General features: G+C 49.7%; 1 protein-coding gene across 8 annotated transcripts in view; it reads left to right on the top strand.

Annotated features, from left to right (window-relative positions):
* Nucleotides 1-21187, top strand: part of TMEM120B (transmembrane protein 120B) — a 63796-nt gene that overhangs the window by 38568 nt on the left and 4041 nt on the right. For 6 of the 8 annotated variants that reach the window (XM_060118120.1, XM_060118118.1, XM_060118119.1 and 3 more), the window contains 8 exons: nt 3017-3076; nt 3706-3801; nt 9998-10087; nt 17415-17480; nt 17992-18053; nt 19462-19554; nt 20427-20491; nt 20847-20915. In XM_060118120.1, the coding sequence (XP_059974103.1) occupies nt 3017-3076; nt 3706-3801; nt 9998-10087; nt 17415-17480; nt 17992-18053; nt 19462-19554; nt 20427-20491; nt 20847-20915 (601 nt within the window). Of the gene's footprint in view, nt 1-3016; nt 3077-3705; nt 3802-9997; nt 10088-17414; nt 17481-17991; nt 18054-19461; nt 19555-20426; nt 20747-20846; nt 20916-21187 lie in introns of those variants that run through there. The other 2 variants (XM_060118122.1, XM_060118115.1) reach the window with 2 other exon arrangements.

Below are 21187 nucleotides of genomic sequence, written 5' to 3'. Positions count from 1 at the left end.
AGGGGATTTATCGGCTCTTGTAACTGTAAAGTCCAGGTGTATCTATAGGTATGGCTGGATCCTGCTGCTCAAATGATACTGTTAGGCTGTGTCCCTCATTTAGCTTTCTTTTTACTCTCTTTTCCAGCATATGAGTTTTATTCTTAGGCAGGCTTTCTCTACAAGTTGGCCCCAGCAGCTCTGGGTTTGCATCCTACCCGCTTAGCAAATCCAGTAGAGAATGCCTCTTTGTTCTTTAGTAGTTCTGGGAAAAGTCCTGTTACTGATTCTCATTGGCCTAGATTGTGTCACATGATCATTATTGACCCAGTCAGGAAGTTGCACCACCTTGGCTGAACCTGGGTCATGTGCCTTACCCTAGAGCCTAGGGGAAAAGTGATTCTCTGAAGGGAAATTGTACTGCCCTTCTAGGAAGTGGGGACTATATGCTAGGTGGGAAAAGTGGATGATCTTTTCACACCTCTGCTCCAGGTACACCGGACTGGAAATGCCCCTAGAATTTACTCATAGCCAGAAAGAAGGCTCTCCTGTTCCCTTTTCTCCTCTCAAACTTCTACTCAGCCTTCAAAGCCCAGTTCACATGTTACCACCTCAGTGAAGCCTTTCCAAACCCCTCTCTCTCCCTCTGTGAAATTAACCCTTCTTCCCCTGAGATCTCATAACCCTTTATTTGCACCTTTATTAGTGTGTTAGAGTACAGGCTATTGTAACAGAAGCCTAATGGCACAATGGCTCAAACATGCGTGGTTTTAGTCTCTTACACACAACAGTCCAGAGGTGAGTGGACTCCTGAAGGCCAAGAGTGGTGGGCTCCCAAGGTCACCTAGGGACTCAGGGTCCTTTTCCAACTTACTACTTCACCCCTGCTTGGGGAGTTGTCCTCAGCTACATGGCCAAAGCTGGCTCACACCATCTCATTTTCAGGAAACAGGGAAGAGTCAGGCAGCAGAGGGCAAGCAGATCCCTTTTTACAAAAATGTTTGCCATTTCTTGCTGAAGCCAAACACATACATACCATACGACCCAGAAATTCCACTCCTGGTGTGTGTGGGGGGGTGGAAATGAGTGCTGAATGTTCACAGTAAGGAAGCTAGACACAAAAGGCCACATACTGCATGAGTCCATTTATATGAAATGTCCAGTTTAGACAAATCCATACAGATGGAATGTAGATTAGTGGTTGCCAGGGGCTGGGGGGAGTGGGGAATGTGCTGATAGTGGGTATGGGCTTTCTTTTGGGGGTGATGAAAATGTTCTGGGATTAGGTGATGCTGATGGTTGCACAACATTGTAAATATATCAGAAACCATTAAATTGTATAATTTATTTTTAATTAAGAAAATTTTTATGAGCTCACTTTATTATTCTTTTTTTTTTTTTAGTTCCAGGTACACATAGTGAGTTGATATTTCTGTACATTACAAAATGATTACCACTAAGTTGTATACTTTATTTTTTTTAATTTTTTTAAGATTTATTGCTTTATTCAACAAGTTTCATGAGCATCTACTTTGTGCCCAGCACCATTCTATGTACAGTGGATAAAACTCCAAATAAGTCAAAGTTTCTGCGCTTTCAAAGCTTACATTCTAGAAGGGAGTGGGGGATGAAAATATATATGTACATACACACATATGTACATAATATAATCATAATTTTTTTTGAAGTATAGTTGATTTACAATGTCATGTTAGTTTCTGGTGTACAGCAAAGTAATTCATTTATATACACACACGTATGTATATTCTTTCTCATATTCTTTTCCATTATAGGTTATTACAAGATATTGAATATAGTTCCCTGTGCTATACAGTAGGACCTTATTGTTTATCTATTTTATATACAGTAGTTTGTATCTGCTAATCCCAAACTCCTAATTTATTCCTCTCCCACCCCTTCCCCTTTGGTAACCATAAGTTTGTTTTCTATGTCTGTGAGTCTGTTTCTGTTTTGTAAATAAGTTCATTTGTATCCTATTTTAGTTTCCACATATAAGTGATATCATATGATATTTGTGTTTCTCTGTCTGACTTACTTCACTTAGTATGATAATCTCTAGGTCCTTCCATGTTGCTGCCAATGACATTTCATTTTTATGACCGAGTAGTATTCCATTGTATATATATATATATATATATATATATCACATCTTTTTTTATCTATTCATCTTAAATTGTATGCTTTAAAAGTGTTTAAAAGTGTGAATGATATGGCATGTGAATTATATCTCAAGTTAAAAAAAAAAAAAAAGAACGTTCACAGCAGCTCTATTCATAATAGCCGAAAACTGAAAACAGGTCAAATGTTCATCAACAGTAGAATGAATAATTACATTGTGGTACCTCCACTCCATAGAATAAATACACAATGGGAAAGAAGGAACCACTGACGCAGACAATGTGGATGAAGCTCAGACTTATTATTGAGGGAAAGAATCCAGACATAAAAGAGAATACATTGTATACATTTATGTGAAGTTCAAAAACAGGGAAAACTAACACAGCAGTGGGCATCCTTGGGGCGAGGCAGTTTACTGACTGGGAGGGGGCACAAGGGCACCTCCTGGGGCTAGAAGCATTTTATTCTTTGATCTGGGTGTTGGTTACATGGATATGTAAATATATAAAAATTCATCATGTTGTATACTTAAGATTTGTATGCTTACTTAGGAAGAGCCCTTTTTAAATTGACCTAGAAACTGTACACGTGCCTTCACCTCATTGGCTGGAGCTTAGTCACGTGCTCACATTAGCTGCAAGGGAGGCCAGGAAATAGGGTCTCTAAGCCAGCTGAAATGGGGAGAAATGGGTTAATCATGAAGGTCAGGTCACAGCTGTCATGTTCCCTACTTAATCGTTTTCATTCTCGCTCCATGTGAGGCTTTTACTGCTGAGCTTAGCACTCTATTTTCTAATATCCAGTGCTCAGTGCTATGCTTATTAAGCTTGGATATTTTTGGTTGGGGACCACTCCTGGGGCTGTTAACATGGTGGCCCTCACAGGTCTTTCCTTCCAGGCTCTACTTAAATCTGGTCCTCGGCAATGTGAATGTGACCCTTCTCAGCAACCAGGCCAAGTAAGTATCCCAGACAACCCTCCACTTGGCTTTACAGAATCCAGGCATCTTGCTCTTGCAACTCAGGAGAAATGGGACCAAGCTAGTATTTTTGCATAAATAAAAAAACGTTCACAGTTGGGACTCTGGCTTTTGGTCTTTTGGAAGAGACTCTGAGGCCTCTTCCTCAGTGGGTAGACCACCTGGGGGAGGTTTACTTCCTTCCTTCCTTTCACAGAGTCAATACCTGGGGTGGACAGGACTGCCACTTTCCCATGAGAAATGGCCCCTGCTCCGTTCCACACCTTATCACACACATTCCTCCTGGGAGGTAGGCAGTCCAGTCCTGTCCACCCAAAATCCATCAGTTACCAGGGGAAATGGAGCCGTGGCTTTTCCACTGAAGTAGCTGGTTGGGAGAGGAGCCCCTGTCTCTGCTTCCTGCCCATCACAGGCTTGGAACCTTAAACCAGGAGTCCAGGGACATGGAAGCTTTGCACACTGGCCCTCTTTCCCTAATTAATTATCACCGTTAATTGAAAGGCTCTCCCTTAGTGTGATCAGCAAGTCAAGGATCTGATGGGGTCAGGGTCCTTCCCCGAGGTGGGCTATAGTTATGTGACCTTTCCTGGGGGTGTCTGTCACTGCAGATTTGCCTACAAGGATGAGTATGAGAAGTTCAAGCTCTACCTGACCATCATCCTGCTCCTGGGTGCTGTGGCGTGTCGATTTGTCCTTCACTACAGGTGATGGGGGGTGTGGTGGTGTGTGTGTGGGGGCATACGGGAGTGAGGAGGGCCATGAGAGAGGGATCCAAGGTCTCTCTTGCATCTACAGCATTTGGTGTGATAAGGTGTAGGGTAAAGAAGGACTGTTTCTTTTTTTTTCTTTCATTTAAAAAAATTTTAAATTTATTTATTTATTTTTGGCTGCGTTGGGTCTTCGTTGCTGCGTGTGGGCTTTCTCTAGTTGCGGTGAGCGGGGGCTACTCTTCGTTGCGGCGCGCGGGCTTCTCATTGCGGTGGCTTCTCTTGTTGTGGCGCACAGGCTCTAGGCGCATAGGCTTCAGTAGTTGTGGTTCACAGGCTGTAGAGCGCAGGCTCAGTAGTTGGGGTGCACGGGCTTAGTTGCTCCGCAGCATGTGGGATCTTCCCGGCCCAGGGCTCAAACCCGTGTCCCCTGCATTGGCAGACGGGTTCTTAACCACTGCGCCACCAGGGAAGCCCAGGAAGGACCATTTCTTATGGGAAATAGCAGTCCTGTCCGCCCTACATCTGTCCAACAAGTATCTACTAAACGGCTGCTGAAGCGACCTTTTAATGTAGTAGTTAAGAAAGCCCAAGTGGACCACCCATACAATGTAATACTGTTTGACCACAAAAAGGAGTGAAGTACTGACACGTGCTATAACATGGATGAATCTTGGAAACATGATGCTGAGTGAAAGAAGCCAGATGCGAAAGGTCACTTACAATATGAACCCATTCATATGAAATGTCCAGAATAGGCAAATACCATAGAGACAGAAAACAGATTAGTGGTTGTCAGAGGCTGGGGGGAAGGGAAACGGGGAGTGAGTGACTGCTAAGGGCGACAGGGGTTTTTATTTTGGAGTGGTGAGAATGTTCTGGAATTAGATAGTGGTGATGGGTGCACAACTCTGTTAATATACTGAAAGCCATTGAGTTGTATACTTTAAAAGGGTGAATTTTATGGTATGTGAATTATATCTCAATTACAAAGAGAAAGGCAGTGGGGGATAGGGTGGGGAGAAAGGAAGAGGAAGGAAGGAAGGAAGGAAGAAAATTAAAGGAAGAAAAGAAAAAGAAATAGATGGACCACAGACTGCCTGTGTTTGAATCCTGGCTTTGAAACTTACTGGCTGTTGCCATGGGCAGCTTCCTCTGGATGCCTCAGTCTCCCCACCTGGAAAACAAGGGTGACACGAGGCCCTGCCTCCCTGGGTTGTCATGACAATTCGGTGTGTGAACACCGTGCGTGGCTCTGCCCAGCGCCTGGCACCCAGCGTTGTGGTTGAGAGTGCCGGCTGCTCTGTTCGTGTAGGACGAGGCCAGTGAGCTGAGGCTGCGCTGCCCTGGGGGTTTCGATCCTCTCTCCGGCCCTGGCTTTTCTCCCCAAGTGTGGCTTGGGCATTTGGCCCACGTGTCAAGGGTTTATTTCCTGACAGGCGCTTGGCTGGGAGTCCAGTTGCTGGTCTGCCCACTTGAGTGTCCAAACAAAGGCTCTCTCAGGCCCTGGGCCCGTGCCTGCCCGCTGCCTCAGGCCTGGCCCATGTCCCTGGAGGGCAAAGGCTGCTCACGCCAGTAATGCCTGTTCACATGCCCCCTGGAAGGGGTAGAAATTCTTGATGTGCAACCAGATTTCCTTGCCCTGGGGCCTCTAGGGCCGTCAAAGGACAAACCTGTGGTGCGTTGTCCAGATCTAAGGCTCACTGAGGGCCTGGCATTTCCATGTCTCCCATCCCTTTCTGTATTCATTTCCTGGGGCTGTCGTAACAAGGCACCACAAGCTTCGTGGCTTAGAACAATGGAAATATATTTTCTCACAGTTCTGGAGGCCAGAAGGCTGAAATCAAGGTTGAAATCACGGTTGGCAGGGCCGTGCTCGCCCCGAAGGCTCTAGGGGAGGATCCTCCTTTGCCTCTCCCAGCTTCTGATGGTGACCGGCAGTCCTTGGCGTTCCCTTGGTTTAAGACTGTTTCGCTCCAGCCTCTGCCTCCGTCGTCACATGGCTATCTTCCCTGTGTCTCTCTCATGGTCTTCTAATGAGGACACAGTCATTGGATTTAGGGCTCACCCTAACCCGGTATGACCTCGGGAATTTCCTGGCGGTCCAGTGGTTAAGATAACACGCTTTCACTGCCGAGGGCCCGGGTTCAATCTCTGGTCGGGGAACTAAGATCCTGCAAGCCGTGCGGCATGGCCAAAAAAAAAAAGAAAAAGTAACCCAGTATGACCTCATCTTAACTAAATTACATTTACAAAGATCCTATTTCAAAATAAGGTCATATTCTGAGGTTCTGGGTGGATATGAATTTGGTGGGGGGAACACTGTTTAGCCTACTACACCTTCTGTGGGTTAAAAATAGGGCAGGCGTGGGGGCCTGGATGGGCAGCTCATCTCTGAACCTCAGTTTCCTCATCTGTAAAATGGGAAGTAGTTTGGGTTCCCCCAGAAGAAACCACCCCCCCAAGACAAGCATTTGAGTGCCAATAGTTTATTTGGGAGGTGATCCTAGGAAACACTGGTAGGAGAATGGAAGTGAGACAAGGAAGGGTTATCCTGTGGGCACCTGGAGTTCAGTGCTGCTGGGGAACTGTGGGAGAGCGAAGGATGTGTCTCAGTTAACCCACCCGAGGGGCGAGGGAGCAGGTGGTATTTATCCTCCGACTGCTGTCAGTCTAGGAAGGATTGACTCCGAGAGAGTGTTAATCCCCCTGCCCTCCTGATCTGCCTCTGGCACCAGCAGGGTGAGCTCTGGTGGCCTGAGGAAGCCCCTAGGCACACCAGGAGTTGCATGTTCTGGCTGTTGGAAGCCATGCAGATGGGAATGGGTGGGGTACACGCACCTGCCATGAGAGCCAGCCCTGTGGGGTTGTTCAAGGGTCCAGAGAGATCATCCACGTAAAATGCCTGCAACGTTGTAAGTTCCCAGTAGTTAATGCTCGCCTAGTGTGTCAGTCTGAATAACAGTCCCCAAAGATGTGCGTGTTCAGTCCTCAGAACCTGCGAACGCGTGACCCTACATGGCAGAAGATCTTTGCAGATGATTCAGTTAAGAATCTTGAGATGGGGAGATTATCCTGGATTATCCGGGCGACCCAGTGTAATCACAAGGGTCCTAATAAGTGGGAGGTAGGAGGGTCAGGGTCAGAGTGATGTGAGGCCATGAGACAGGGAAACGCGGGCGGCCTCTGGAAGCTGGAAAAGGCAAGGAAATGGATTCTCTCCTAGAACCTCCAGGAGGAACACAGCTCTGATCTGATGACCTATTTCAGACTCTGACCTCCAGGACTGTAATAGAATAAACGAGTTCCTTTAAGCCACTAAGTATGTGCTCATTTGTTACAACAGCAACAGGAAACTCAAACACTTCGGCAGAGCAGACCGAGACCAGCACCTCAAGCAAGTCCCTAATGTGCCAGGGCCATAAAACTATTTTCACTCCTCTCTTTACCGATATAGGAAGGGACCAGTGGAAAATACGCTGGTCACCTCCGCTCGCTTGGGGGGCTGCCTCCTGTCTGGAGATATCTAAGTGACCCTCTGCAGTGGGAGGCCGTCTTCGCTCCCCCGTTTCCTGTTCAAGTCAAGTAGGCCTTTGATTTCCTCAGAGTTAGGCATGTGAGACTCATTGCTTGGACTCTGGACGCTCTGTGGTGCTTCCAAAATTATTATGACGGGACATCCATAGCTCTTCCTAGGCTGCAGGCACTGTTCTAAATTCAGCTGATGCTCACAGCAGCTTACCCGGGAGGTGCTGTGACTCTCCCCACTTTACAGATGCGGAAGTGATGGCACAGGAGAATCACTGACTTGTCCTTCGTCCCACAGCTGGGACGAGGCAGCGTCTGGATTGGAACTCGGGCCCCGTGTCTCCAGCGTCTGTTCCTGACCCTCCCGAGACTGCCTCTGCAGGCAGTGGTTCAGCGGGGCTGAGAGTCTGTCATCTGTGACCATGAAACAGGGTCACATAGCTTAAAAGACGCCTTCCAATGTCTTTTTTAAAGATAGCATTTAGTATATCAAATTGATTATTTGGTCTAAGATTTAAACAGATATTTGAATATACACATTTATGCAATATGTAGCATTTACGCTATAATTGTCTACAAAATAAAAAGCGGAACATGGGACTTCCCTGGCGGTCCAGTGGTTAGGACTCCACACTTGCAATGCAGGGCACGCAGGTTCGACCCCTGGTCAGGGAATTAAGATCCCACATGCCTCACACGGCATGGCCAAAAGATAAAAAATAAATAAGTAAATAATAACTAAACAGTGGAACAATATAAGTGAGCATAATAGGTACAAGTGTCCATTTCAACAGGTCAAATTTAGTTATTATCAACACTAATGAAAGCACATTTCCATATATTTAACCTTCAAGGCCCTACTCAAATATCATCTCTTCTTTGGGGACTTGACACATTTAAGTAATTAGGAGAATCTCAGCTTCCTTCTCCCAAACTCTCCCACAGTTTGGGAGAGGTTTTTTTTTTTTTTTTTTTTTGCGGTATGAGGGCCTCTCACTGCTGTGGCCTCTCCCGTTGCGGAGCACAGGCTCCGGACACGCAGGCTCAGCGGCCATGGCTCACGGGCCCAGCCGCTCCGCGGCATGTGGGATCCTCCCGGACCAGGGCACGAACCCGTGTCCCCTGCATCGGCAGGCGGACTCTCAACCACTGTGCCACCAGGGAAGCCTGGGAGAGTTTTTTATTATTGTTAAAGTTGTATCCTCCCATTTCCCTCCCAGGGCATTTGTAGTTGGGGAAAAGGATCTCCCAGTTCAGGGATAGAATGGAGGAGATCGGGGGTGTTCTCCCTCCCCATGCAGTCATTTCTGTTCCCATGACAAATGGATCCGTGTGACACCAGGAGGTACAGAGCTGCTTCCTGTTGGGGTCAAAGATAGAGTCTTTATCAAGGGCCCATCAGAGAGAGCCAGTGGTGGGGGAGCCCTCTGAGGGGCTGTCTGTTGCTGGCTCTTTCCCAGGATCCTTCACCCAGGAATGCTCATGGAGGGGTCAGCCTTCCCATTGTACAGATGGCAAAGTTGAGGCCAGTCAAGGTCATGCACAGCGTGTGTAAGGCTCTCCCCTCTGACCAGGGCACAGCACGACTCTAGCTGCCATGTTCTGCCTGCCTTTAAGGCCTGTTCTGCCCATCGTAGAGGAGGCAGGTTTTTTTTTTAAGTTTATTTATTTATTTTATTTTTGGCTGTGTTGGGTCTTCACTGCTGCATGCGGGCTTTCTCTCGTTGTGGCGAGTGGGGGCTACTCTTCGTTGCGGTGCGCGGACTTCTCATTGCAGTCAGTGGCTTCTCTTGTTGCGGAGCACGGGCTCTAGGCACGCGGGCTTCAGTAGTTGCAGCACGCAGGCGCAGTAGTTGTGGCGCACAGGCTTAGTTGCTCCGCGGCATGTGGGATCTTCCTGCACCAGGGCTCGAACCCGTGTCCCCTGCATTGGCAGAAGGATTCTTTTTTTTTTTTTTTTTTTGCGATACGCGGGCCTCTCACCGCCATGGCCTCTCCCGTTGCGGAGCACAGGCTCCGGACACGCAGGCTCAGCGGCCATGGCTCACGGGCCCAGCCGCTGCGTGGCATGTGGGATCTTCCCAGACCGGGGCACGAACCCGCGTCCCCTGCGTCGGCAGGCGGACTCTCAACCACTGTGCCACCAGGGAAACCCCTGGCAGAAGGATTCTTAACCACTGTTCCACAAGGGAAGCTCAGGGAGTTCTTAAGTTCATCTTTTTGTACGTGCAGCAAAGTTTACAGACGGTTTAAGGGGATGGAAAGAGTTTACACTGAAGTTAACACTGCAGATAGTTTAAAATTACAAATTAGGTTTCCGGCTTAAAGTCCTTCTCTTGTCATCCCACCAGAAATTTCATATCAGACAGATGTCAAATTTAGAAGGGAAACAGGTTGTCGTGGGCTGAGCGGTCAAGGAAGGAGGGAAAACCTCAGCTAGAACCTTAAGGGCGGGTAGGATTCATGTAGAAAGGTGAGCGGGGGGATGGGCATTCTAGGTGGAGAGAAGACACGCCGCAGCCTTCCCGGGGTCACTGGGGGTTTCTGGAGGCATGCCTCTGTGGGCAGTTCTCATCCGGGTTTGCTGTCCAGCTGTGGTGGCGGGGATAGCTGTCCCTGGTTCTCATGCCTGCCCCCCCTCCCGGGCGCTGTTTCTCTATGCCAGGGTGACAGACGAAGTCTTTAACTTCCTGCTGGTATGGTATTACTGCACCCTGACGATTCGGGAGAGTATTCTCATCAGCAACGGCTCGAGGTAATTGGGGGCCCAGCTTTGTGGGGGGTATGGGGGAGTCAAAGGGAAATCTGTCATGGAGGTGAGGGCTGTCACCCTCGCCTTGCGTTCCCTTCCTCCTTGTGGGGGTGGGGTATTCATGACCATTCAGATCCAGGGAGGAGGAAAACGGTATCGGCTGCTGCACCTCATCTGCTGTGCTCAGTCTCTTGCTTACAAGAAACCCTAACTCAAATGTACTTCTTAACGCAGTAGGAAATTTATATTCTCATATCAAGGAATGGGTCCATTGGCACTGACTTCAGGTAAGGCTTAATCCAGGTGTTCAGACAATGTCATCAGGACCCAGTTTCTCTCTGTCTCTCACCTATGCCTTCTACTGTGCTGTTTTTATTCTCAGATTCCAGGTAGGAGCCCCCAGCAGCTCCAGGCTCACATCTTTATTTCTAGCATTCCCAGCAAAATAGGGCACGTTCCTCTCTTCCAAGAGTCTCACTGGGTCCTACTGGCACTCACGGATCACGTGCCCATCTCTGAACCAATCGCTGTGGCCAGAGAATGCGCTGCTGTGATTGGCTGGTTGTGAGCCTTGTGCCCACCCCCAGGGCTCTCAATGAAAGCCTAGAAGCTGAGTGTCAGGAGAGGAATGGTTTCCCAGAGGAAAATCAGGGTACTGTCACCAGAAGGTTGAATGGATTCTGGTGAGAAAAGTGGATGGTCCTCTCACAGGGCAATGAGAGTCTCGGGACTGAGTTAAGATCCACGACTTGCCACTTGCAGGACCCATTTTCCACAGGTCTGATGCCTTTTGGGGTTGTCCATTTGAACTTCTGCACACCATGCTTGTCCCTGTTTTTCCTGAAACAAAAAGTAACAACCTCCCACCCCTCCCCACTTCCTCCTTCCTTGGGGCTGGTAAGGAACGGCCAGGAGCTGTGTGTTTAAGATTGGGGTGTTTGCCAAACCCCCAAATAATTTGCCACCATCTTACTTCTCTGCCCAGTGGTCTCTTATGGCATATCCCTGCCCTGCCGGGCCTTACCCCGAACGTAGAGCCAAGAGGTAAGGACCAGGGGAACAGCAGTTCTTAGGTATGCAGCCCTGTAGCATGTAGCCCTTTAGAAAAGATCAGTGTTTCTCAAACTGCATTCATTCTTGTCCCATGCACACCATTTTTACCATGTCCAATATCACCTGGATGATAATTTTCTCACATTTTAAATCCATCCTTCCTTTTTTTTTCTACTTAAATAAACATTAATTTATTTTAAAAGGAAACTATTTCACCACCATACGTGGAAAACCAGCATCAATTGCAGGAAAGAGGAAATAGTGTAAAAAGAGATTTTCGTTTTCATTGTCTAACTTATTGAAGCCAATAATCTTGCTTCCTGAAGGCTCTGAACCTGAGGCCTGCTATTTCTCTTAAGCGTGTGTATGTGTGTAAAAAGGGAGATTAGCATATCTCGAGAGGCATTAAAGGTGTCCTAGCATTTAACTGAGACTCTCTCCTTGACTTAATCAGGAGAATGGAAAGAACAGAAAACATGACTTCTCACCACGTGATTCAGTATCATCTTGTGTTACACTCAGGTACCATCCAAAACTTGGTGGTACATGCCCCATGCTTTGGGAAACACTGAAGTGGAAAATCTTACCAAATAAATAACATTTGTAGTTTTCCTTAATTTTAGTGAATAGCATCTTCCAGCTTTTGGGTGGGGTCGGAGGGGACTCAGAGTAGTACATAGTGGGGAAATGGGCCCAGGACAATGGGCCAGGCTTTCTTGTTACTAATTCTCTTTGTGCATCCCTGGGCTTGCTGTTGGCCTTAGAGTTTCCTCCTTCTGCTGGACTCATATTAAGAGTGTTCAGGGACATGCTACATCTCTAACAGTCACTAACACTTTAGTAAGAGTTACCCTGGTCACTTTTTTCTGTGGATGTGGATGGGGGATGGTTCCCCGAGAGGAGGGAGCAGGACTGAGTGGAGGTGCCTGCAAGTGTGGGGCACACCCGGAAAACAGGGAGGAGGGCTGAAGGGGGAAAGGGGGGTTCCAAAGCCACCTCACTTTCCTGACACTTTCATGGGGCCTTTTCTGGGGCCTCCCTAGGGCTTGTGCTCTGATGGGACAACAGATGTGTTGGTGGTGGGGAGTGTGGAATGAGTGGGGTGGGCCTGTAAAGGTGTCTCGTTTTCTGGAATGACTATGGGAGTTGTGGCCAGTTTGTGGGGGAGGGAGGCATGGCAGGTGGATGGAATCTGGGTGATTAAAAACCTGTGACTCATCCTCAACATCTGTTGGGTATTTAGCTTCCAGCCTCCCCCAGCTCCTTCTCAGAGCTGATTTCTCTCCTGGGGGCGGGCAAGGGAGATGCCTGTGAGGTTTCCCCTCACACTTGGCCCTTATTAGGGAATAGCTAAGAAACCCTTTCAAGAAAGCACAGTGAGGAAGAGGGAGTGGGTCCAGATTGGTATGAATACTACCTTTCTCATTTCTGAAGCGTCTCAGGGCTAGCTCTGGAGCTCACAGTTGGTACCCAGTAAACACCCCAGGGTCTATGTAGAAATGAATTGAACCCAAGCTCTGCGATGAGGGAAGGTCATTGGGGCCATACCCGTGTTCGAAAGACAGCTGGAACTGAGCCATATGGGTTTCCTGGAGGCTTGCTGCCCAAGTTTTGGCCTGACGGGGCCTTTTTCGTCCTGTTCCCAGTTGCATCCGAGACCTGAATTAGGGGTGTACTGGGGGAAGAAGGCCTGGAGAGGTGGGGTGTGGGGAGGATGCCCCTCATCATGGGCTGGAGCCACCCTTGGTTTGTGTCTGATGCTTCCCATGTGAGATGTAGCCCATTAGCTCAGTTAGTGTAATAAAGCAAGTCACCCTCCCTTGCAAATTTTGTAAATGACAGAAAACCACCTGATAGGAGTAAACATGGGGGGTATTTATGGGAGCATACACATAGTTCAGGGAGGTCAGAAGGGCTCAACAATGTAACAGCCCCCCTCCTTCTCCTCATTCCGTCATCTCCTTCACTGGCTCCCAGCAGCCCAGGCCAGCATCCTACCAGATCAGCAGTCCGAGAGGAAAGAGCATCTTTCCTCTACGGGCCTAGGGGCGATCTTGAGACAGACTTCCAATTGGCTAGGTGCAGGTCACATGCTCATCCCTGCCCCAATCACTGTGGCTGGAGGGATGCGGAGCCCTGATTGGCTGGCTCTGGGCGATGTGCCCAGTTATCTTAACTCCACTGAGCCACCCAGACTGAGTGTGGGGGTGAGGTGATTCCCCGAAGGACCGATAAGGGGGAGAACCAGAATAGGGAGTGATTGACAGGCAGGCAAAACAGATGTCCTCTGCCGTAGTTCTGGGCCAGAATGCATAATGAATCAGGAATCATGTTGGCTTTTCTGGCAAGCCAACCCACCAATGCCTAGATCTGATGGGTTTTTCTAAGGGCCTTGCCTAGGATACAGAGGTGTAGGGGTGGCAGGGGCAAGAGGGCGCCTCCGTGTGGAAGCCATTCCCCCAGCCGCCCAGATTGACCCGAAGCTCAAAGCCAGAAACAGCCAGGGGTTGAATAGTGACTGGTGCCCATGTCTTATGCACACATGCAAACATGGCTGAAGTGTCCTGAAGGGAGCTCTCCAGGCAGTCCCTGGATACCAGGACTTGCTGTCCCTACCTTCTGGCCACGCAGCGTGCCACCCTTCCTGGGGCATCTACTGTCCGCTCATTTAAAAAGCCCACAAGCTCCTGCAGGCTTCATTTCTGTGGCAGAACGGGCCCAGAGGGTGACTGCTAACGGGTGCAGCTTTCTTTCTGGGGTGATACAAAATGTCCTAAAACTGACTGTGGTCATGTTTGCACAACTCTCTGAATATACTGAAAACCACTGAGTTGTATACTTTAAATGGGTGAATTGTACAGTGTCTGAATGACATCACAGTAAAACTGTTATATAAACACACACATCTGAACGAAACCAGCCCAGAGCCCTGGGGTGTGCAGATGGACGATGGGGCTGGTGAATGCACGCTGGGGAAGAGGCCATTTTTAGCCTCTCCCAGTGCCGCTGAGCTGTGTTTATTGGTGGCATCTGTCAGCGCTGGGCTTTGGGCACAGTGAGCTGTGAAATTAAAAGCTGCTGCTCAGCCAAGCTTGTTGCCCAGAGCCTGTGTCTGGCTCCAGCCGATCCTGTACAGAGAGAGGGCATTTCTCAAGGGACCTTTGCGGGGTAGGACAAAGGACAGTGGGGCTTGCCAGGCCTCCAGGGCTTGCAGAGCCTTCTTGGTAGCTCTTCAAGCTGAAAGTCTAAGGATGGGGCCAACTGTGTTTTCAGTCAGAAAATTAGAGCCAGGGGTCATTGTAGACTCTTAACGGGCAAGACGGGGACACGGGGAAGGGGAGACTGGGAACAAAGAAGTGGACGGATGTCTCTTCCTGTCCCGTGAACTCACGTGGCACCTGCATCAGTCTCCTATCACCTCTGTGCTGGTGGCATTTAGACCAGCTGCACCTCCTGGACGCCACTTTTTTCATTTCAGCATTTCTGTTTACCTGATGCTGTTAGCGCTGGGAATAAAGACCCACCTAAAACCTTGTTCCTCACCACAACCCCTCAAGCATCCACAGGCCATTGCCTTAACACCCAATTTATGGCCAAAACTTACTCTTTTTTTTTTTTTGGCCACACCCTGCAGCATGTGGGATCTTAGTTCCTTGACTAGGGATCGAACCCAGGCCCCCTGCATTGGAAGCAGAGTCTTAACCACTGGACCGCCAGGGAGGTCCCTTTCATTTCTTTCTTTCTTTTTATTTTAATGACCAGAACTGTTGAAGGGCTGCAGAGAGAAGAGGGGGGTAAGATGCTGTTCCTGCTTTTATGATGTCTGTGTTCGGGTTGGAAGGTTTTTAAGAGCAGTCAAATCCACCTATTAGGACAAAGCAGATTAAAACCTCCATGACACACCCATTGTCACATAATAAGACTGGGAGAAATTTTAAAATTGGGTGTCCAGCTCTGGTGAGGGTTTGGGGAGCTCGATAGGCTCTACTGAGGATGGGAGTGTAAATGGGGATAGCTGTTTTGGAGGGTAATTTGAGAAGTAACCATGCACGTGCCCACTGACCCGGCCATCCTGCGTACTTCCTGGTAGCCGCCTTGGAGAAAGAGCGTCATCACACGGGGGGCTTCCACAGGATGTCGTGGCAGCGTGGAGGACGATAGCAACATTTCAGGAACAGCAGAGCCACATCCTGAAATGTCGTGTCGCATTTAAGAAGTCAGTGACAGGTCCACAGATAGCTGCCTGGGAGTCGAGACAAGAAAGCAAGTTGCAGGATGATTTCAGTTCCAAAGAAAGTCTAATCCAGCAGCTCGTCCCCCAAACCAGCAGATCCTCAGGTGCCACCATTTGGTGAGCAGGAGCGCCCTGGACCCCATCTCCCCACTTGGCTCCGCTCCAGTTCTCTCCCGAGAGAGTTCTGGAAAGACGAAGGTTGAGTGCTACTCCCACGTGGATGCCTCGGGGGTCCCAATTGCTGGCATCCCAGGGTGCATTTGACAGAGCAGATTGCTGCCACACCATGTTCCGATAACTGAGCTCCTGGAGAGGGGCCGGGGAGCCCAGCAGAGGCCTGAAACACACTCGGGGACCTCGAAGAATAAGGGCTGCCTGTGACACTGTGGAGGGGGGTGACAGCCAGGCTCCCTGTCCTGCTGTGGAGTGAGAACCCCGAGCCGGGGGAGCGCTGGGCTCTGACAGCACGAGTCCCGCAGCTTCTGGACTGACTGGGGCGAGGGCCTGCTGTAGACGGAGGAGAGATGAGCCTAGGGCACGGGGCTCCCAGGGAGAAGCTGCGTCTGGGATGGTGCGAGATGCGGCGTGTACAGTCTGCTGTCCCTCTGCATCTGTGTGGGGTAACGTAGGTAGCTACAGCTCTGCATAAATGTGTGCGAGTGTTCTGTGTTTATTCAACACGCTTATTGAGCACCTGCTCTGAGCCAGGTGTCAGAGATGAACAGACAAACTCCCTGCTCTTTTGAGCAGGGAACGGGGTTCAGGAAACAAGTGAGAAGAAAATAATTTCAGATAGCGCAAGCACCATGAAGAAAATGAAGCAGGGTAATGTGTTCCAGAGCGGGGCTGTCTAGCTGTTTTATTTATTTATTTTTAACATCTTTATTGGAGTATAATTGCTTTACAATGGTGTGTTAGTTTCTGCTTTATAACATAGTGAATCAGTTATACGTATACATATATCCCCATATCTCCTCCCTCTTGCACCTCCCTCCCACCCTCCCTATCCCACCCCTCTAGGTGGTCACAAAGCACCGCGCTGATCTCCCTGTGCTGCTTCCCACTAGCTATCGATTTTACATTTGGTCGTGTATATATGTCCATGCCACTCTCTCACTTCGTCCCAGCTTACCCTTCCCCCTCCCCGTGTCCTCAAGTCCATTCTCTACGTCTGCATCTTTATTCCTGTCCTGCCCCTGTCTAGCTGTTTTAGAGAAGGTGGTCAGGGAAGGCCTCTTGGAGGAGGTGACAGTTGGTCCGAAATTTGAACTTGGACCAGGAGCCAGGCAGGCCAAGGTCTTGGAGCAGAGAGGACAACAAGTTCGAAGACCTTGTTAGTCTGCTCGGGCTGCGATGAAAAGATACCATAGACTAAGGGCCTTGGAACAACAAAAATGTATTTTCTCACAACTCTGGAGGCTAGAAGTCAAGATCAAGGTGCCAGCAGGGTTGCCGCTCCTTGGCTTGCAGATGGCCACTGCGTCTTCACGTGGCCTTTGCCCTGTGAGCAGGCACACCGCTGGCGTCTCTTCCTCTGCTTCTAAGGACACCAGCCCTGTTGGATTAGGGCCCCATCCTCATGACCTCATTTAACCTTAATTACCTCTTTAAAGGCCCTGTCTCCAAATATAGTCACATTTTAAGGTACTGGGGTTAGGACTTCAACGTAGGAATTTGGTGGGGGGAACAATTCAGCCCATAATAGGCCCAAGGTAGCAATGGGCCTGGCAGATTCAAAGAAAAGGATGCTTGGAGCCTCTTAGGGTGGGGGGAGAGGGGACGGGGAGGCGGGGCTTGGGGTCATGAGGAGGTTAGGGATGTGTTCTGAGGGTAGTGGGAAGCTGCTGGAGGCCCGAATGCCTCTCTGGGTCTCTGTGTGATTGTGCATCTCGTTGGACAGAGAGGAGAAGTCCTGGCTTGGGTACGTTTCTTCCTCCAAGGAGCTGTCTCTGGGTCACAGGGCACACCCCGCAGACACAGGCTGGGAAGCAGGGAGACACTTGAGTTTCTCTCCCGGCCTGAGCTCCTTTTCTTTCTCTTAAGAATCAAAGGCTGGTGGGTGTCTCACCACTACGTGTCCACGTTCCTGTCTGGAGTGATGCTGACCTGGTGAGTGTCCCCCGCTGTGCCCCAGGGCCTCTGCTCACTCTCCCCAGGGAGCCAGTGAATGAAGGACTGGTGGTGGCTGAGGGGTCCAGATGCAGGGGCCTTATGGCCTGACTTCTGGGCCATGAAGTAAAGCGTGAGCTTACAACGGGGCTGCAGGGACACCCCAAGTCGGCTGGGGACTTCTCCGAGGAACGTCCTGTCTGCCTCCTGGCCGGGGTGACAGCAAGCAAGTCTGGACAAAACAAGCACAGGGACAAGGCTGTGACTGATGGAGGGTTAGGGGGAATCGGTGGGAGTTTAGGCTTCCAGATGCCTACCTGCACTCCCCTGGCTGTAGAATGGATTAAAGCAGTGATGGAAATTACCTGGTCCAGCCCCAGGGACATGGCAATAAAGGTAGAACTGGGTTTTAAATCTTCTTTCTCTTCTGGTTGGAACAGAGATGGGGTGGGGATGAACAAATGATTTCAGAGCGGGGGCTCATCTTTGCTTTTCCCCCACTTCTCTGCAGGCCTAACGGACTAATTTATCAGAAGTTTCGCGATCAGTTTTTAGCGTTCTCCATTTTTCAGAGTGAGTGTCTCTTGCTCGGATTCAGGGGAGGAGGCTTGGTGTGGCTTTCACCGATGGAGGCTGTTTTGTGAATGGTGTGTCTTGTGTGGAAGGGAGGTGAGACTGGGGGAAGTCCCTGGTCGGCCGGGGACAGGGGAGGGTCCCAGAAATCCAGAAGGAGCCATCCACCCCCCATCAACTCCATCCTACCGCCCAGCCCCTGGCCTTAAGACAGCAATGTCTGACCCACACCCACACCCTGGGTCTCCAGCCACTGCCTTTTTCTTTTCTTTTCTTTTTTTTTTTTTTTGGCCACACTGCGCAGCATGTGGGATCTTAGTTCCCCAACCAGGGATCAAACCCGTGCCCCCTGCATTGGAAGCACAGCGTCTTAACCACTGGACGGCCAGGGAAGTCCAAGTCACTGCCTTTTTCTTCCCTGGATCAGAACTGGGCCAGTTGTACCCTTCAGGAACTGAGGGGTGTTGGGGGCACTAACTCTGTTTTCCTCAAAATGGAAATTTATGTTCTTTTTCTCATTTAAGAATAGCTCCGGATTTATATACAGTGAGGGGTTACCTCTGAGAAGCAGAAATTGGATAGTTGGCGGACAGGCAGAGAGTTTTACTTTTCACCAAGTACCTGTTTGTTCCCCTTAAATATTATGCCAAGTACATATTACCTATTCAAAAAATACAATTTAATTTTTAAATAAAACCCTGCTTACAGGCAAATACAAACATAAGCCAAGAAGGAAAATTACATATAATTCCATCCTTAGGGTGTTAATCGATCTATGTCCTTTCAAACATTTTTATTCATAAATATATATATACACATATACTGCGTTATGTATAGTCTCCAAACATGGGAGCCCTCTACTTAGCTTTGTTTATAAACTAGTTTATATTCTATTAACAATTATCATGGGTATTTTTCCATGTCACCACGGAATTCTGCCTCCTTAATTTTTAGTGACTACAAAGTACCCCATTGTATGGAACTGTCTCTTTCATGTCTTGGTGCTGGGAGCACACAGCTCCCAGCATGGTGCCACCGTTCCAGCAAGCATCTGATGAGTGCCGACTGCATGCCTAGGAAAGCTCCAGAAGTTTCTAGCCTAGATGGGGCTTAGTTGCAGTCTCAGATAACCTGAGCTCTCTTGGAAGGAATAAAAGCAGGTTCAGACGTGTGTGTGTGTGTGTGTGTGTGTGTGTTTTGGGGGTGGGAGGAGGTTGTGTGTGTGTGTGTGTGTGTGTGTGTGTGTGTGTTTTGGGGGTGGGAGGAGGTTGTGTGTGTGTGTGTGTGTGTGTGTGTTTTGGGGGTGGGAGGAGGTTGTACCCTCCGGGCAGTGGAGACCTGCCAGCCTGCAGTGGAGGTGTCGCTGGGTCTTCCAGTTCCTGAGCTGGGTGCTGTGCTCCCCCTGCAGGCTGTGTCCAGTTCCTGCAATATTATTACCAGAGGGGCTGCCTCTACCGGCTGCGGGCCCTAGGGGAGAGGAATCACCTGGACCTCACGGTGGGTGAGTAGCCTAGCCAGGGGGGTGGAGGGACAAGCACCGGCCCTCCCTGCTCCCCCAGACCTCGCCCTGCACTCCTCACTGGGGACAGGTGCCAGTAAGAACCTGACAAGACCTGCCACACGCAAAGCCAGTCTGCCAACCTCACCCTGGTTGCTTTTCTTCTTTTTCCTTTGGTTTGACATATATACACTAATACAGTTGCTTTTCATAATTCGTCGTGGGATTCCATTTCAGTTGACAAGTGCGAGACCAGCTGTGGGCCAGGCCCTGGATGCTGGCCTCTAGCTTCTTTTTAAATGGATATTTTTTGTCTGTGTTTTATCATGTACATAATCTTAGTCTAGTGTTTTTACACTTAACGCAATTTATGTGTGCTTAACTTTCACTCAGCAAGGCGGGTGCCCCGTTAGGAAAACTCGGAGACTCCTCATCTAAACTTTCAGGGAAAAGTGTGGCTAATAAAAATCTTCTATCTTTTAAGATGGTCATTTCCATCGAATTACTCTGCACAGTAGGCTCTATTTCATCAAGACTCAACTGAAGTGATGCATGCAAAAGCCAATTATAAAATGCAAAATCCCGTGCAAATTAAAGAAATTATTAGAAACCTCGTGCCGGCACATCAGTGTTGTGTAAGAGGTGTCAGCCCACTTGGTTCATGGTGACTTGAGGCGTGAGGGCAGTCAGGCCTGGTGGCAGGTGTTCTGCATGTTTTTTCCTTGGTTACTTTCCTAGTGAGCGCTCACCCACCTGGAGGAGGTGAGGGCTGCGCCCCTCCCCCACCCGTGCGTTTGAACCTGGCTAAGCTCAGAGTGACTGGCATGCCTGGGCCACCTCACACGGGCGCTTCGCTCCCTCCTTCCTCTCCACAGAAGGATTTCAGTCCTGGATGTGGCGAGGCCTCACCTTCCTTCTGCCCTTCCTGTTCTGTGGCCACGTGAGTCCCCCTGGCGTTTGTGGGTGTCCCCTACACTGGGCAGACCTCCCGGGAACAGAAGGTCTTCAGGGCTCTCCCTCTCTCACCAGCCATCCCCGAGCTGGCCCCCACGGGGTCCTGGGGCTGGGACGGCCCCAGTGTCCAGGGATGCCAAAGGCAAGAGCCGGCATTGGCCCTCGGCACCAGCACGCCCAGCCCCAGGCGGGGTGCCCCAGTTTCATTTTGGGGGGTTGTCAGTGTCTCAGGGGCAGTTGACACCAGAAGCTGGGGGGCTTGGCGCTCTCCCTGGGCTTTCCCACGTGGGTCTCCGGGGGACTCCGGTGGGCTGAGCAGTGCCTGTCTCCCCTCTCTCCAGTTCTGGCAGCTCTACAATGCCATCACGTTATTTGAGCTCTCCAGCCATGAGGAATGCAGAGAATGGCAGGTATGGTGTGTGTGTGTGTGTGTGTGTGTGTGTGTGTGTGTGTGTGTGTGTGTGTGTGTGTGTGTGTGTGTGTGTGTGTGTGTGTGTGTGTGTGTGTGTGTGTGTGTGTGTGTGTGTGTGTGTGTGTGTGTGTGTGTGGAGCGTGTGTGCGCATTGGTTGGGGGTTTCCTGGGGAAGGTTGGGGCCGCTTGGGGACAATTCCTTCCTCAGTCCCCCCTGCCCCCTGCCTGCCCTGTAGGGCCCTGCAGTCCAGAGCTCGCTGCAGCTGGAGC

This window comes from Mesoplodon densirostris, chromosome 15 (assembly GCF_025265405.1).
Source record: "Mesoplodon densirostris isolate mMesDen1 chromosome 15, mMesDen1 primary haplotype, whole genome shotgun sequence".
Classification (NCBI taxonomy): Eukaryota; Metazoa; Chordata; class Mammalia; order Artiodactyla; family Ziphiidae; genus Mesoplodon; species Mesoplodon densirostris.
This window is presented reverse-complemented; position numbering and strand designations above follow the sequence as displayed.